General features: G+C 39.4%; 1 protein-coding gene across 3 annotated transcripts in view; it reads right to left on the bottom strand.

The window, feature by feature from the left end:
* Positions 1-7,610: 7,610 nt before the first annotated feature.
* LOC149183946 (transcription factor bHLH140-like) overlaps positions 7,611-19,148 on the bottom strand; it is a 138,250-nt gene continuing 126,712 nt past the window's right edge. For 2 of the 3 annotated variants that reach the window (XM_089417337.1, XM_089417336.1), the window contains exon 4: positions 7,611-8,255. In XM_089417337.1, coding sequence (XP_089273463.1) covers positions 7,929-8,255 — 327 coding nt within the window. In that variant the 3' untranslated portion in view covers positions 7,611-7,928. Of the gene's footprint in view, positions 8,376-19,148 lie in introns of all 3 variants that reach the window. The other variant, XM_089417339.1, reaches the window with a different exon arrangement.

The raw sequence follows: 19,148 nt of genomic DNA, 5'->3' as shown, positions 1-19,148 counted from the left end.
CTGAGCAATGCCTTTTCCTTTTATAGTTGCAGGAGTATCATTTCCAAAAGAGACTTTCTTTCCCTTTTCTAGATCAGAATATGACTCAAGTTTTTCTTTATCACCTGTCATATGCTTCGAACATCCACTGTCAATGTACCATAGATTTTCCTGTCCTTCTGCATAAAATGCTATCCCACATCTTTCTGTTTGTGGTTCCTTTATTCTCCATGTTTTGGTGCTTGAGGCTTGTTCATTTTTCTGCTGAAACCTGCTCCTGCATTCAGAGTCTTCATGACCAAAGTTATTGCAAATAGAACATTCAACTTCATTTTCAAGAACCAAAAAGTTGTTATAGGTCATTTTTGTAATCCCGGTCATATTTCTTTGTTTTTGAGCTTCCCTAGTCATGATCGTTTTATATGCAACACATTGAGCTGCTTTGTGACCAAAGTTATGGCAAGAAAAGCATTGTCCATTGAAGAAACTTCTGCGGTTATCGAATCTACCAGCCAATTGATTGTAATTTCTATTGTCATCTATTCTTGAACCAAATTGAGAAGATTTTACCTGTGGCTGGTTGTAGCTTTTGTTCACCCTTAAGATGGATTGCCCCTGATAGTTTCTGTTTGCAATGCGTCCCTGCTTTACCTAATGGTCTTCATTGTGCTTTTGCTCATTTCTTTTTGCTGCATCAAGATAACTTTTTGAGGTGGATGCTTGAGAAGTTTCTCCATTATAGCCCAGACCTGTCTTGTTTAGTGGAGACCGCTGCACATTGATAATCTCATCCAAAGTTTCAGATCCTTTGACAAACTTAAGATTAATAGATTTTGTTTTCTCAATCTCTTTTCTAAGACCAACAATTTCACCTTCTAGTTTTTCAAGATGTTTTTCCTTTTCATCAATTTGAAATTGTAGAGTATCAATGATCACATTCTTTTCTTCTATACATCTCTTGAGTCTAGTAATTTCATCATAAAGGTTATCCACATCTATAGCATCCATATAATCATCATCTTCAAATGCCATTAACAACTTATATTCATTACCTCGTTCATCTTCATCACTGTTTGATAGACCATCACTATCTTCATGAGTGTAGTAGCTTTTCTTATTTGCACTCTGTTTCTTGTTCCATCTAGCAGGTTCCTTTCCTTTATCCTTATAAGGACATTTTGCAGCATAATGACCTACTCTTTCACAAGCAAAGCATTTAAAAGGTAACTTACCTCTGAACCTTCCAGAACCCCTTTGAAGATTTCTGACAAAATTTGATTCTTCTTCCTCTTCTTCTAGGACGTGGCTTGCTTCATAATAATCTTCTTTGCCTGATGCCTTGAAAGCAGCTTCTCTTCTGTCTGATGGACCTCCCTTTCTCATTTCATAAGCAGTTAGAATTCCATGTAGCTGAGACATAGTAAGAATTCATAGATTTTCCTTTTCTTCTATTGCAGATACTTTAGATTCAAACTTGGGGGACAATGATCTTAGAACCTTTTCAACCACTATAGCTTCTTTTATTTCTTCACCCAAATTTTTCATACAATTAACAATCTCATCTACCCGAAGAAAATAGTTAGCCACACTTTCATCATTATACATCTTGAGAGTCTCATACTGAATCCTGAGAGTTTGAAGTTTAGCACGCTTTACCTGTTCATCTCCTTCATAGCTCGTGACAATTTTGTCCCATATCTCTTTTGCGGATTTGTAGTGCATTACCTTCATGAATTCTGTTTGGGATATACATCCTAACAAGGTACTGACTGCTTTGGCATTTGTTTCATACTTCTTTTTCTCAGATGAATCTGTAGGAGTAGCTGAAGGAAAAGCGTAGCCTGTCTCTACGATGTCCCAAACTTCTGTACCAAGAGATTGAAGATAGGCAGTAACTCTTACCTTCCAATAATTGAAGTTTGTCCCATCAAAAACCGGTGGCCTGATTGATGCTTCTCTCTCGTAGTTGCTCATGATGAATGATCTACCTTCAAGCGATCAAGCTTCTCTGAAGGACCTGCTCTGATACCAATTGTTGGAAATAATACTGAGAGGGGGGGTGAATCAGTATTATCTCAATCTTTTAATAAATCTTTCTTATTTGTTCTTTGAATTATTTTGCATGTCAGTACCATAAAATAATGAACATGAACAAAGAAAACAAATAGTCACACCAAAGAACACAAGATGTAAGGTGGAAACCCAATGTGGGTGAAAACCACCTGCTGCAATATGTCTCTATCTTCTTTCAAATTAGAAACTCCTTTTACAATGATTTTGTACTAGTGCAGTCCTTTACCAGTACGCAGGCTGCAACCTGCAGAGAGCTACAACTCTCTCGTTTTCCAGTCTCTCCTGGAAGGGAGCTACAACCCCCTACTTCTTTTCTTACAAGGACCACTTTTCATAAATTTTCAAACTGGATCCATAAGCATCAAATGTTCATCAAGTATAGGAGAATCACCCAATCAACTGTAGTAACCAAATCAGCAATAATAGAACCAAACCCAGAACACAGCAATGATAAACAAAGATTTTAAGAGAAGTAAGCACCCTGCTCAACTGCTGGCCTGCTTACGTAAGCACCCTGCTCAACTGCTGGCCTGCTTACAGTAAGCACCCTGCTCAACTGCTTGCCTGCTTACAGTACGCACCCTGCTCAACTGCTCGCCTGCTTACGTACGCACCCTGCTCAACTGCTCGCCTGCGTACCTCTCTCTGAGTACGCACCTGCAACCCTTCTGTGCCTGCGTACCTCGCACCTGAAACCCTTCTGTGCCTGCGTATGTACGCACCTGCAACCCTTCTGTGCCTGCGTACCTCGCACCTGAAACGCTTCGTTCCTGCGTATGTACGCACTTTTCTCTCACTGTACCTGCGTACCTTCGGGCATAGATGATTTCAAGACTTCAGAAATAACCCAGACAGTCAGATCTACGGATCTGAACATGCGCCAAAGAGATCTAAGTCCATCAGTAGATTCGCCTTATTAGATCTAGACCAGATCTAGCCCTCATAAGATATTCAACCCAAAAACATGCTCAAGCCAAATGATCTCCTTTGCCTTATATAGGAAAGCTCTTCCTTAAATCATGGATCAATACCACGAGCCGACACCATAATAACAAAATACCGTCGGCTAAATACCAAGAGTAAAACATAAGAAACCCCACGTGTGCTTTTCTTTGCCTTGAAATGTGTGCACTGGGGGTACGCACCTCCTGAACGGCTGACCTGCGGGTATGTACGCACTTTATGTAACACCGACCTGCGTGTACGCACCTTATGTAAGGTGTACCTGCGTACCCCTTAATTTCTTCAATATTTGATAGCTGATCATCAATTTCTGCTGCTGACTTGAAGTACTGTGATCTATCACCTGAATGGGTTGCCATCAAGGACAACACTTTAGCCATAATGCCAACACACAAGTGGTGGCACAACACCATTGGAGATTTTCAAATATGAAAAATGATCAAGGGAGGATCATCGACAGGAAAGAGAAAACATGCAACAAAACTAGTCAACTTTCTTTTATGGCCAATATTCAGGAAATTTATGAGCCATAAATGTTCAAGGAAACACAAGGAAGACATGAATGGGAAAAGGTAATGGTAGCAAAACATGATATTTTGACAAAAAACCAGACTTGGGATCTCACACTACTTCCATTAAAAAAGAAACCCATTGGCTACTCATGGGTTATATAAGATCAAGTCCAAGGAAAATGGTACAATAGAGAAGTACAAAGCACGATTGGTTGTAGAAGGGTTCTATCAAAGAGAGGGTATTCACTACAAGGAGACCTTTGCTCCTACAATAAAGATGAGCATCATTCTACTTGTTCTAGCCATAGAAACATGATATGTCTAAAAGATCTATCAGATGGACATGAAAAGTGCCTTTCTCAATGGATATTTGCAAGAAGAAGTCTACATGTATCAATCGCAAAGTTTTCATCTTTTAGGGAAGAAGGATTTGGTTTGGTAAACTCTATATGGTTTGAAATGGGAAACTGGGGAAGGATACATTAAGATTGACAAGTATTTGGATGAACAAGGGTTCAAATAGAGTCCTTCGGATTTCCAACATGTATGATAAATAATTGGTAATGATATCACCCTTCTAGGCATATATATGTAGAAATTATCATTATTATAGGTAGTGAGACAAGTGCAATAACACATATTCCATTCAATATAAGAAAAGCTTTTAACATGAAAAATATAGGCCTCTTACACTACTATCTTGGTGTAGAAGTTCAGCGAATAGGTAAAACCATTCTTGTCTCACAAACAAAACATGCCTTGGGTTTGTTGGACAAAGTTCAAAATAAATATTCCAAAATTTTATCTACACCTACAAAGAAATGGTTGAAACTTTCAGCCAAAACTAACTCTAAGGAAGTTAATGAGTTAATATAAAGGCAACTAGTGGGTAGCTTGATGTACCTTACAACGACTAGACTTGATTTGAGTTTCGTTGTGAGCTTCATTTCCATATTCATGACAATGCAAAAAGTAAAACAGGAGTTCTAAGATATGAGAAAGGTACACTTGACTTTAGGATTTTGAAAAACAGAAGCAAAGACCCTCAACTATGTCGGTATACAGATTTAAATTGGGCAAGTTTTGTTAATGATGAAAAATCCACTTCTTGATATGTCTTCGGTCTTGGCAGAAGAGTGAGCACATGGACCATCAAGACGCAACATGTAGTAGCCCTTTCATCAACAAAAGAAAATATCTAGGAACAATAAAGGGAAGTGCGAGGCAGGTGGGCTCAAAGGTATGCTTTCAAATGTGCAAATGCAACAAACAGAGGCAACACCCTTGTTATGTGACGATCAAGGGGTGATGAAACTTGCCAAAATCCAATTTTCCAAGAGCATACCAAACATGTTGATTTTCACTACCAATTCATCAAACAGCTTGTGGAGGATAGATTTATTGAGCTACAATATTATCCCACAGGATCAAACTACAAACATTCTTACCAAGCCTTTGGATCATGAAAACTATGTAAAATTCCAATATAAGCATGGTGTAATTAGTGGATTGATCGTTAAGGGAAGGTATTAAAGTACATATTAATTTAATAATAGTCAATTAGGTACTATACTTCAGCATTAATAAAGTCAATTGGACTATAATGCATGATGAAACTTGAAAAAAATCCAATTTTCCACAAGCATAACAAACATGTTGGTTTTCACTACCACTTCATTAGACAACTTGTAAAGTTTAAATCTATCGAGTTGCACTAAGTCCCTAAGTTGCAGGAAACGTGGCCCTAGGGGTCGTTTTCTCCCGGGAAACGAAACGAAACGCGTTTCCGCGTACCGTACGGCCTGGAAACGCGTTTCCGGCCGTACGGCCACGTTTCCCGAATCGGAAACATGGCCGTACGGCCGGAAACGCGTTTCCAAGCCATACAGCCCGCGTTTCCCAATTGAATTGTGTTTTTTTTTTAATTTTTTGTTTTTTTCAAATTTGTTTTTTAATTTTCTATATGTGTGTCTAAAGTTATAAAAGTGAATTTTTGCCCTAGTGTTGACATGCAGTTCATGGTAATGTTAAATTCTTAAAGTAAAAGTGATATTCTCCTTTATTTTTCATTTTCATCCTTTTACTTAAATTTTTAACATTACCATGAAATGACTCAGGATGTTTGAGAGTGGTTTCGCCCTCATTGGATTTCATATGGAGAAAGTAGAATTTTAGATCTCACTCAAAATCCAGCAGACTTATTTGTTTTTCAGGATTTCAGGATTGAGAGGGTTGCAATGTTTCCATTGGATTTTATCATGTACCCTATGGAACTTCTATTTAATCAAGAGAACCAAGCCCTCTATGCAGGGGAAACTCCCAATAATCAAAATCATGTAGGGTACTAGGGTATGAAATGTGTATTTAATCAAAAGCACTAAGGTCGTTCAACTATGTAAGAGGAGACTCCCAATACAACAGTGGTCCTTCTAAAGAATGGGATGTGGATGCAGAAAATCCTGATTTGGATCTCTCTCTTGCAGCCTTATAGTCTTTATTGTACTTGCAACCTCATATATTAATATAAATAAAGGCTGATTTTGAAATTTGGATATCTAATAAAGGTTGCTTTTGGATATTCCGATATTTTTATTTTCATTATGTGATCATTCATGAGTAAATGTGATGTAAATTAAATCTTAATGTTTAAGTGTAATAAATTATAATGTATCATTTATGCTTTATGATTGCACACACACACACCCACACACACACACAGATATATATATATATATATATATATATATATATATATATATATATATATATATATTCGCGTTTCCCCGTTTCCAAAATTTGGGGAGGTCGCGTTTCGTATCGCTTCCCGTTTCGGAAACTCATACCCGTTTCCCCGTTTCGTGCAACTTAGCTAAGTCCCATAGTAGGTAAACTACATTCTTACCAAGCCTTTGGATCCCAAAAAATACTTAAAATTCCAAGATAAGCTTGATGTAATTAGTAAATTGACAATTAAGGGAGGGATTAAAGTAAATATTAGTTTAATAATGGTAAATTAGGTGCTAGACTTGGGCATTAATATAGTCCATTGGACTTTAACTTATTTTATGTCTTTTATGTCTTATTTCACTTTAGTGTGTATTTTGATCTATCCCATATTCATAACATAGGTTGACATGACTTCATTGTAACCTAAATATGAGATACTAAGAACTCTTTGACATTTCTTGGTTTCTTTATGTGCTCAATTTCCTTAATTGAAACTTCCTCATTTTGTATTTCATTGTTTTCGACTTTATTTTATGTTTCTCATTGGTGTTTTCCTTAGGTGCCGGAATTTGTAAAATATAGAAATAATTGAGATGTTATTTCAAAAATTAATATAATTTATCAGTTTATCAGAACTTAGTAGCACTAGGCAATTATGTTAGTATCATATTAAACAAAATTGTTTTCAAGATTTTGTGATGGATATATAGACATTATACTTGAATCACATTTCATGTAGAGATGCAGCAAAGCCAAACATGTAAAAATGTTGTAACAACTTTCCACCTTTTTTTTAAGCAAATGCTTGACACATCTTGGAATCCAAACAACCACAAGCATTCAAGATCTGCCTAAATGTAACAGCCCCAATTCAATCCATCTATCTTATCTAACACTCACTTTAGACAGATTTCACACAGCTTTCACAATTTCTTCCTCTGTCAATTTTGTGCAAGAAGACACTGCACACAACAGCTGGAAAACTGAGGTTAAGCCACCCAACCTCTTTTTACTTTTCGATGTCCCTAGAAATTATTGATCTCTTTACCACTAGGTTGATGCTTCAATGCAACAAATATTATTACTTTTTCTAGCACTGAAAATCAAATGGTAAACTCTCACAATAGAATGTAACAAATTGCATTAAACCTGTACACATTGATCATTATAAGAAGATGAACATTTGAACTTTGTACCAAAGCATGAAAAGCGTATTGTAATCCTGTTCACATTGATCATTCTCCAAAGATTGTCATTTGCTTGTACCAAAAAAGAACAATTTGTTTTTCTGAATTGTAGTGCTTTAAAACTAATTATTTCAGTTCGCGTGTAAACAAACACTATTAAAAACCCAAAAGGAAGAAAAACAAAGGATGATGACATAAATCAATTTCTATCGTTCCCAATCATTTCATTTTTATAGTGCAAAAGTTAGTAAAGTGAATATCGCATGAATTAGAGCTTTTTAAATCAATGGGAAATCATTTGACTAAGCATTGGGTAATTACTAGCTGATTTGCCTGCAAACAGAGACTCGCGGACTTGATTTCAATTATGAGCATACTAGGTATAAAAATGAGAAACATGTACACAAGCTAACAGTTCCGTAGGGAGATGTATTAGGTATTTATTGATATGGTCTTATTACGCAGACAAATTATTGATATGGTCTTATTACGCAGACAAACTAGAAGAATATGTAAAAGGGATCATTTCAGAAGGGAAAGGTACTGTGCATTTTCGAATATGATCTTTCAGATGTGTAATATCTTTCTGTATGCTCCTGCATCGGTGGCAACTCAGTGGAGAGTTGAGAAGCCTAGTTTCTTCTTCCTTGCTGCATGTGGTCACCTTTCCATGTGATTCCAGCTCTGTCAAGACCTTTTTTGAATCCCGAAAAAATGAAGAAGTGAAAGAATTCCAATGCTTTGCATTCTTCAAACAAGGAGAATCAAAATCTTGACTGATAACGTGCAGGTGTAATTGCCTCATTGAAGGAACCTGAACCATAAATTCACGGAGTCATTACAACAATTTAGTTTTTAGTTGCCACCTAAATGCACAGTTGAGGATTCAAATGACAGGACGGATAGTTAGTCGCTCACAATCAACTCAGTCCATCTGCAAAACTCAAAAGAATTAAGATCAATTATGATAAATTAAAATCTACAAAACCTTTCTAACCATATTTACTTCAAAATTTAAAAAAAAAAGGCACAAAACTGACAATCCTATCCTCTTCGAAATAAAAGTAAAGTGTTTCAGAAAAAAAAATATAAAGAAAAATGAAAATGAAGGATGCAAGTGACTTTGCCGATTTAAAAGTAATGACATAGAACAACATCCATTTTTTCCCTTGGAAATATTTTTGGACTTCTATAACTGGCAGAAAAACTGTTGACTGCAATCAATTATAACCCACAGCATTACACTTGAACCAAGTTAAATTGTATGTTAGACCAAGTTTCCGGGACATGGGTAGTCTGGAGACCACACCCCACCACCACGCACCCAGCCACCCCCCGCACCCCCCAAAACAAATTTCAGGGGACAGCAGGGTACAGGTAGGCCACAAAGGACAAGGTAGGGGAGACATTCGAATGTATTCAATATAGAAAAGATATGGACACATTACACTTAACAAGGCCCCCAATAGTACCCCTCTCCCCAAGAGTGGCAACACTTGACTAGAATACATATGATGGTCACCAAGGTGAAAGAAGGAAACAAGTATAATTTCCAAGCATCATGATTCATTATGTAATTTCAACCCGTGATCCTTACTTAAATGCCAAAGACATTACACTTAAACACTTCATATGAAACATTGAATTGGATCACCACCATCATCAATGACTGAGCTGATCAAACAGATGAGCTAAGCATGACATATGAAACATTGAATTGGATCACCACCGTCATCAATGAGTGAACTGATCAAACAGATGAGCTAAGCATGACATGTATCAGGCATCTGTTGGCTGTTACATATGGAGATGGTCGGCCATCATCATTGGGATCACTATCTACAATGTGGATCATTGAAGGATATATATATAAAGAGAGAGAGAGATGGCTGGCCATCATCATTGGGATCACTATCTACAATGTGGATCATTGAAGGATATATAGGCCACAGAGGACAAGGTAAGGGAGACATTCGAATGTATTAAATATAAAAAGGATATGGACACATTACACTTATCAAGGCCCCCAATACTACCCCTCTCCCCAAGAGTGGCAACACTTGACTAGAATACATATGATGATCACCAAGGTGAAACAAGGAAACAAGTATAATTTCCAAGCATCATGATTCATTATGTAATTTCAACCCGTGATCCTTACTTAAATGCCAAAGACATTACACTTAAACACCTCATATGAAACATTGAATTGGATCACCACCATCATCAATGAGTGAGCTGATCAAACAGATGAGCTAAGCATGACACTTAAACACTTCATATGAAACACTGAATTGGATCACCACCATCATCAATGAGTGAACTGATCAAACCGATGAGCTAAGCATGACATGTATGAGGCATCTGTTCGCTGTTATATATGGAGATGGTTGGCCATCATCATTGGGATCACTATCTACAATGTATTGAAGGATATATCATATATATACATATATATATAGATGGCTGGCCATCATCATTGGGATCACTATCTACAATGTGGATCATTGAAGGATATATATATATATATATATATCCTTAGGCCACAGAGGACAAGGTAGGGGAGACATTCGAATGTATTAAATATAGAAAAGATATGGACACATTACACTTATCAAGGCCCCAATAGTACCCCTCACCCCAAGAGTGGCAACACTCGACTAGAATACATATGATGATCACCAAGGTGAAACAAGAAAACAAGTATAATTTCCAAGCATCGTGATTCATTATGTAATTTCAACCCATGATCCTTACTTAAATGCCAAAGACATTACACTTAAACACTTCATATGAAACATTGAATTGGATCACCACCATCATCAATGAGTGAGCTGATCAAACAGATGAGCTAAGCATGACACTTAAACACTTCATATGAAACATTGAATTGGATCACCACCATCCTCAATGAGTGAACTGATCAAACATATGAGCTAAGCATGACATGTATGAGGCATCTGTTGGCTGTTATATATGGAGATGGTTGGCCATCATCATTGGGACCACTATCTACAACGTGGATCATTGAAGGATATATATATATATATATATATATATATCCTTCAATGATCCACGTTGTAGATAGTGATCCCAATGATGACGGCCATATATATATCCTCTAGTTATCCCAATGATAGACCACTATCTACAACGTGGATCATTGAAGGATATATATATATATATATATATATATCCTTCAATGATCCACGTTGTAGATAGTGATCCCAATGATGACGGCCATATATATATCCTCTAGTTACCCCTAGATGTGAGGGGGTAACAGTAAACATTATGATGATGCCCATATGGGAAGTTCAAGATGAAGAGGCAGTACCTTAGGTTGGTAGAGAACATGTTCCTTGCACCTGCTGATTGATGGGTCAACCTAGGAATTGTTCCTCCCCTTGGGGTTGGAAGCACTTAATAGGGCCTTATAATAATCCTCCCATGTCTAAGCATGATAACTTGTTAACAAATCATAAGCTAGGAAGACATTTGAAGATGGAACAAAGTGACAAGTGCAAGATGGAACAAGTTGTGTTAGTTTTTGAGTTTGGTAGCAGTGGACAGGTGTTCTAGTCTCAGATTAAGTCTAAGAGGCTAATGAACACGAGATCTACAAAAACTAGGAAAGGTTTTGCAAGATAAGACTCAGAAACACCTTAATTAAATAAATTTGACACAACAAAATTATTTCCTAAGTCTAACTTAAGAAAAGTGGTAAATTAAAATGAATTAATTAAGGTAGATCAATTTTGCTTTAGAGGCTTCTATTGATGAAGTCAAATTGATCTCAACCATCGGTTGAGAGCTAATAGTGGTCGTTGAGACTACAACTAAAGATTATATGAGCAGGTCGAAGGGATTGGAGAGGACACAATATATGAGTTGAGCAACTCGACTACCCAATTGCAAGTATTCAAAAAGGGCACAGTTAAAGCTAGGGAAAGCATCGGAGCAAGGGTTGCAGTAGAGATTTTGGAGGAAGATTTCCTCAATATTTCCAGTGTCTGAGAAACAGGAAAGAGGGAGGCTGAATTATCTGCAAAGGACGTCGTACACAATAGTGTGAATAGCCAGAAACCCTAGTACAAGTTGTCGGAATGGACTCATTTCCGCTGCCAACTGCCGAATTAGGGTCCTAGAGGTAGAGCAAGTTGGTTTCAAACGCAGAGGGAGGTGTTACCCACCACCAATGGGTGACCCCTATCGGAGAATTTTTCTCCTAGATTTGTCTTCAGTCGCAGCCAACATCCCCTTGCAACCACCAAATAGAGCTCAATATGCCACCGTTCTCTGCCACCTGAGCCAGTCATTATGTGTCTTTCCCATCTGTTATGATCGTATGTTTGAAGGTAGGCCTTCCAACCTCGAAGGTATGGCTTTTCATTACGTAATTGGGTGTTTATGCTTGCTTTTCTTGGACATATTTGGGCATGGATTAGTGGGGGGATTCGACGGAAAGAATGGGTTTGGATTGTACTCTTGTTCCATTGTCACAACTTGGTGGTTAATCTTGTATCCTAGTCTCATGGGATCTCCTTTATTGGCTACTAGCTTTAGGAATGGCACTACATAGGAAACCCTAATTTTGGTTGTGTGGTCTCGCTTCCCAATACCGTATATCTCACTCTCCTCTGCTCATTATAACTCCTTTGCACACTTTTCCCATCTGGGTCCACATTTGTCCATTGGATCCATAGGGTGTTCGCCTCCGCCTCCCCTTGTCCACACTTTGGGACGGGCCTAGAACAATGACCCGAAGGTTGATGCAGCTAAAAAGAAAGTTAAAAGCACAATTTGGCCACTTACAATAGGAAATGTACCATAAAACGCAAAAGATGGTCAAGACATAAAAATTTAGTGCGTGGGCAAAAGCCAAACATGAGCTCTACCCCTTATCATTATGGCCATCACCCTGGTTCCTAAGGCCCCTATGAATGCCCCCTGCATCATTTAGGAACCCCTGATTGTCCCAACCTAGTGGTCGATGAACTGCCCAACCATAAGGGGATAATCAATGATCATTGCTTCATCATACACATCATGCTCTCATACCCTGGAGCCCTGAGCAGTTAAAAAAAGAAAAATCAAGAAAAGTAAAAAGACATATGAAGAAGGGTGGAAAAACAAAGGTCGAGGTAACTCATGCACCATGATTGCTCCCTCTTATATCCATACACCCAATGTGGGCTTCCCTCATTATAGCTACCCTTGTACCATGGCATGTGGCTTGGAGCCTTCCCTGTTGCCCCACTCCATTCCACCATCATTTCACATGCCACCTGCCATTTGACGGATGTGCCATGGACTTGTCACTCCCTTAGAGGTCGAAACCACCTAATAGGGTCCTTTATTAACCTCTCTTGTTGAGCAAGGAAACACTTGTACATTCTAAAGCCTATTTGGAAGAGCATGCCACTATGAAGTGTCCACTTTTGCCCCTAGTTTGCAAACTTATTTACTCAATTGCACTAATGAATTGTTGTACTAGAAGGTGAGGAGATGCATTGGATCTGATACAAGATTAGAGGTGGGTCTCCATTTGGACTTAGTCTCCCTATACGAGGCCTAGGCCCTCCAGAGTGCCATAACGGCACTTGTAGGGTGAGTGTTGAGAGTTATAGGCCCTCCACCACAAGAAGCATTGATTCCCATGCCATGGGCTTCTTCAGCACCACATATTGCTTGCTCGTGCCCTATCTATATAGAGATGATGATGCACTTGGACCACGATGCCCAGCCGGCCACATACTTGCACTGGACACTTGCCAGTTGATCCAAAGCCCACATGGGGTTTTGTCTCATTCGAAGAGACATGGGAGGGCCCGTATCATCATTCTAGCCCTTATTGATGGAGCATCAACATGTTTGATCTAGTTGGAGACCCATGAGACCATTCATTGTTCCCCACAGCCACTTGGGAGCACCATAGATGTTTTGCCTGGAAACCAAGGGGCCACCACCTTAGTCATCATTTTGAGAGCCCTCCTCTTCATCTTGGTGCATGGAGGACTTAGGACTTATCTTGGCCTTCCAACAGCCCTTTTGCACCATTATTTTACATTTCAGCCTCATTAGGAAGGCTTGTTGTATACTTTTGAGCTATTTGGTGGGCTTGTGGTAGGGTTGTTATTTTGCATATTAAAGTCATTTTAGGGGCTGACTAGGCTAATTAGACCAAATCGAACTCGTAAAGGCTCATATAAATAGATGAAAAGCCTCATTTGTAACTCATCATCATTTGGATTGGGATTTTCTATTGTAAAAGAATTCGGACCTACAATTCACAGACGAAATTGGCAATGCTTGATGCATTTTGATGTTTGGGATTTTCACTATCTTACCTTAGAGCTTCTAATTGCAATTGTGATGGATGGATATATTCGCATTTCGTTGTGTGTTTTTGATGTTATATCTTTATATTATTACATGTCTAATGTATGGAATGTCTTTTCATAATCTTGTTTGTGCCATAATTTATGTGAATTATTGAAAGCACTGGGTTATTGAAGTATTGGATGCATTACTCATTAGGGAATGTGATCGAATGTTCTTAGAGGCTTGTCTTATCTTGCACCCTTGAAACTCCATCATCTCTTGCTAAGCAAAGTATAAATTCCTTTTGTATTCGAGTTGTTGCCTCCAAGGGTTAGTGAAGGCTACATAAGACTCCTTGATAGAGTGAAGTCTTTTCATCAAATGAAATCTAGACTCCATTTCTCCCAATTGAAAAGGCATTGGTCCTAATCCTTGTTGGTCAACCTTAAACTTCTTCCTCTCACCTTTTTCCAAATTTCTGCCCTAACCTTAGACGACTAGCTAGGGCCTTGTGCGAAATTTGTTAGAGAGATGATGTTGAGAAACTAAGTGGATAGTCAACTGCATTGTTGTCTTCTCTAGCGTTCCTCAAAATAAGAGGCATTTTCCACTGCTAGTTTGAGAGAAAACTCAAACCCTAGCTCGAGCTTCAAATTTAATCTTTCACATCTCTAGTTAGTGACTTTTAAAGGCCATTTTCCCATTGAAATTGATCTCCTTTGGCCTTCTTTGCCCTACCTTGAACTAGTGTCCTATCGGGTCTCTTGCTTGTGATCAATCCTAAAACCCTAGGTCTTGTATGGACCCAACCTAGTCCTCTCAACTTTAGCATCATCCACCTTGAAAGCAATTACATATTTCAAAGAGTTGGTTGAGTGGTCCTTCACCATCTTGGAAATCTTAGTTCTAGGACACCTAATGTTGTTGTACTATCTCAAATGTATAGATCCTCATTTCCATCTTTAAGCCTTTCTTGGAGAGCCATTATCTTACCTTAGAAGTAATCAAGCCATTATCTAAGTTTCTCCTTTGAATGGGCTTTGGAAGTCACCTTATACCTCGCCACTAATCCTATCATTTGAGTGATTTCCCTTATATCGGGACTCCTCCCATTGGTGAAAGTCTATAAAGAGTAGGGGACACGCCTGAGGTAACAGTGGGTCTTTGTCCCATTATTGTCATTTGGTCTAGTAGTTGTCCCTTAGGTACCCCTACTAGATTGTGTAGCAACAGAGGGCTAGACGTCTCACGTAGAGGTAGATTCAAGGTCGCAACAAGGCTCAGAGATGAATACAGGTTAGTTGGATCCTCCAACTTTGACATCTGGAAGGCCAAGATGTTATTCCTTTTGCATGAGCATGATCTAAAGGAGTTTGTTACAACAGTAGTAGTTGTACCAGCAAATCCTATCCAGTTACTAGATTACAAGAAGGACATGGCCAAATCAAAGAGGTTGATCTTAGACGGGGTTCAAGATCATATTGTCCCACATATTGTAGAAAAGGGAACTGCAAAGGAAATATGGGATGCCATATTAAAACTGTACCAGGATCCTTCTGAGAGTCAGAAGATGATTCTCAAGGAGAAGCTGAGAATGGTCAAAATGCAAAAAGCTGAGAACGTTACATCCTATCTCACCAAAATTCAGGGTGCTCGCAATGAACTTGTCGTTGTTGGAGAGAAGTCAACAGAAGATGACCAAGTGCGCACAGCTGTAAACGGGTTTCCCAAGGAATGGTGAACCTTCGTTCAGGTGACTACTAGACAATATGAGCTACTAGATTGGGAATGCCTGTGGAGTGACTTCACTCAAGAGGAGCTAAGGCTCAATCTCGTCGAGCGTACTACTAACAGCAATAACAAGGGAACAAAGGTATAGAAGGAAGAAGAAAACGTCGCTCTTGCACGGGTAAAGCGAAGAAAGGTCCTAGCCAAGGACAAAACTCTCAAGGAGAGAAGAAGAAGGACCTATCGAAGGTCAAGTGCTTCAGATGTGGTGAGGTTGGTCACTACATTAGCAAGTGTTTGAAGAGGAAGAAGGACAAGGAGAAGCAAACATCAGCGTCGACAGAGATTGATGACTTGTCCACCAAATTGGAAGATGAGTTTGCTATGTTTGCAGCATTATCATCAGATGGAGGTGTATGATACTCTAGTATGCCAGATCGAGCAGGGTCCTTGGGAAGAGCAGCAAGAGGTCTAGATCTAGTCATGGAGGGCTCGATCAGTAGATCAGATCTAGTTGTTGTGTAGTCTTCACATGGATCAGTACCTTTGTTGAGCCCATAGTAGTAGAGTAGCAAGAGGATCAAAGTGTCAACAAAGGGCAGTCATATTCTCGAGAGACAATGCAAAGCCAGTTAGGCCAGTCAGACACTCGAGGAAAGTTGCAAAGACACAATAGATAAGGAGAGGTTGAGACTCAGAGGGAGCATCCCTATGGAAGCTTAGATCTTCAGGTTCTAAGAGATCAATACACACAGGTGTGGTGATGACAGTAGTGTAGAGACAAGGCGGAGGTATTGCAAATCACCTAGTTGCAGAAAGCAAGGCGTGGTTCCAGCCAAAGGCACTCTAGCACAGAGACATCAACAGTGTGAGATCAGAGTATGAGCAGCAGCATGGTGCACAATGACTACTAGAATGTTCTCTTCATGATGATTTCCAGTGACAAGGAGTCAAATTAGCTTGATGGTCTGAAGAGATGGGGTATCACAAATGTCAGACACTAACAATGTGGATCAATTTAGGTACAGCATGTTCCCACAGACCAGCAAGTGGCTGATATACTCACAAAGGCTCTAGGTAGGGCCAAGTTCATTGATTCAAAAGAACAATTGGGTATAGTGGAGAACACCTTCCTCACTAAGGAGTGTTAGTTTTTGAGTTTGGTAGTAGCAGAGAGGCGTTTTAGTCTCAAATTGTGTCTAAGAGGCTAAAGAACACGAGATCTCCAAAACCCAGAAAAGGCTTACTGACTTTATATGGTACCTATTACCGCTCAAACTAGCAGGGGTCCTAGGAGGGGATCCGAAAGGGGCCACTACTAAGTGAAGGGAAATAATGGAGCAATAGCCCATTGTCACCTCAGCTAAAGCTCCCTGCTCTTTACGGAATTTCACCGAAGGGAGGAGACCCAGTAAAAAGGGAATCACTAGATGAATGAGTCAATGTAGAGATAAGGAGTGATTCCTAAGGCTTATTCACAAGAGAGACTCAAATGTATGGTTTACTTGCTTGAGAAGCAAGGTCTAAGGCTCTCGAAGAAGGGCCAAGGGGATTTCAAGGGATAGGGTTTGTAAAAAACCCTTGTGAAAACCCTTGTGAAAACTTGGTTTCCAAATGGTCCTTGTGAGGTAATCTTCAAAAGAGTTGTGGGACCAAGTGGAGCCAAATTAGGTCAAGTGGGCAGAGTAGACCAATTAAGAATGTCCTTGACCTAATTGAGGAGGGGAAAGGGATCAAAGGAAAAAATTTCAGTGAATTTGATGCAATGATCCCTGTGAGGTCACTAGCCAAGGGAAACCAAGGGCAAGAATTGATCTCAGAGCTAGGGCTTGGAATATCTCGAGATCCCATTGTCGAAATTGCCTCAAATTTGGAGGGCTCCTAGGAGACACACCAGCGCAGTGGAGGGAAAGAGATTGAATTTTTTTGATGGGTGAATTATGAGAAAAATGATGCCCTAGGTCACCTTTTGGGGCTAGGCCTAGAAGGAGAGAAGGTGAGAAAGATATGCTTTAAAGTGATCAACAGTGGAGGATTAGTGCCTAATCCTTTGGGGAAAAAAGAGTCAAGGAGTTTCCAATGCTTAGGATGGATTCACTTAGTCAAGGAGGCCTCTAGAACAATTTCGCATGGCAATTATGGCATGGGACAATTGCTTCAAGGTCTTTATACTTTGATATGCAATATATGATGACTTATCAAGATAAAATTTCAACAAAATATCTCAAGGAATATTCACTTATTCAAACATGGCCCATGACATGATGCAACGCTATTAAAAGACAAATTTCCACCATTTCACACAAGAAAAGTGGCAAATTTCAGCCTAGTATGGCGAAAATCCCCAGCAACATGTATGTGACATAAGAAAATGACAAAGTAGCATTAAAAGAGCACTTACATGTGAGAACAAGTATATCCAATCATCATTATATGCCAATATAGAAGCTCCAAGACTAGAATGAAGAGATCAAAACATCAAAACTCATCCATCCATTCAATTTCGTCCTCCAAAAAGAATAGTGAAAATTTCACAAGAGAGAATGATCCAATCCAAGTAATGATGATCAAATGATTCCATCACACTTCTATTTATACACTTCCTAATGAATTTGATTTAGCTAATTAGGCCTAATTTAGCCCCTAAAATAAAATAATGTGCACAATAACAAAACTTTTGGTGACAAGCCCACCAAATAGCTCAATAATGTAAAGATAAGCCTCTCAATAGAGTCAACTGATCAACAAAGTGAGTCGTTGGGCCTTTGAGGAGGCCTGATGAAGTCCAAGGGGTGCCATGATGAAGAAATGGACTCCAAACATAGTGGACAAGGGGTTGGCCCCTTGTTATCCAATCAAGAACCTGTGGTGCTCCCAAGTGGGTGTGGGGACACAAGGACATCCTCATGGGTCTTCAAATGGATCAAATACACTTGTAGGTCATCTATAAGGGTTGGAGTGATGACATAAACCCTCCATATGCAACGGGAGGCATCTTGGGACATCTGCCAAGTGTATGGTGCAACTGTGGATCCGGTTGTGCATGGTGGACTAGGTGAGTCATCCTCATCCAAAAGGTGGAACACGAGCAATCAATGAACGTTGTCGGGAATCCATGATGTAATATCTGTTATGGTGGAGGTCCATGGCTCTCAACGCTCACCCTACAAGTGTCAATGTGGCCCTCTGGAGGGCTAAGACCCTGTATAGGGAGACCAAGCCCTAAATGAAGACCCACCTACAATCTTGCATAAGATCTAATGCATCCCATTTCCCTCCAATACAAAAAATCATTAGAATAATCAAGTAATAATGCTTACAGGTCATGGGATAAATGGGGCACTTCATGGTAGCATGACCTTCCATAATGGGCTTTGGCAAGTACAAGTGTCTCCAATCTCAAAAGGGGGTTAACCAGGGACCCTATTAGGTGGTTTCAACCTCTGAAGGGGATGGCATGTCCATAGTACATCCTTTAAGAGGTAGGTGGCAAATGATATAATGATGGAATGGAGTGGAGATCAGGGGAATCATCCAGACCACATGTCAAGGTGGATTGGGTAGGTATAACAAGGGAAGCCCACCCCTGGGTATATGAGTGTAGGAGGGAGAAAATCGTGGTACATGAATTACCCCAGCCTTTTGTTTTTCCACC

The sequence above is a fragment of the Pinus tabuliformis genome, chromosome 3_2, assembly GCF_031772625.1.
Source record: "Pinus tabuliformis cultivar Carrire ecotype Pingquan chromosome 3_2, CPIR1, whole genome shotgun sequence".
NCBI classification, from domain to species: domain Eukaryota; kingdom Viridiplantae; phylum Streptophyta; class Pinopsida; order Pinales; family Pinaceae; genus Pinus; species Pinus tabuliformis.
The sequence above is the reverse complement of the archived record's forward strand: the minus strand, read 5'-3'. Positions and strand labels throughout refer to the sequence as shown.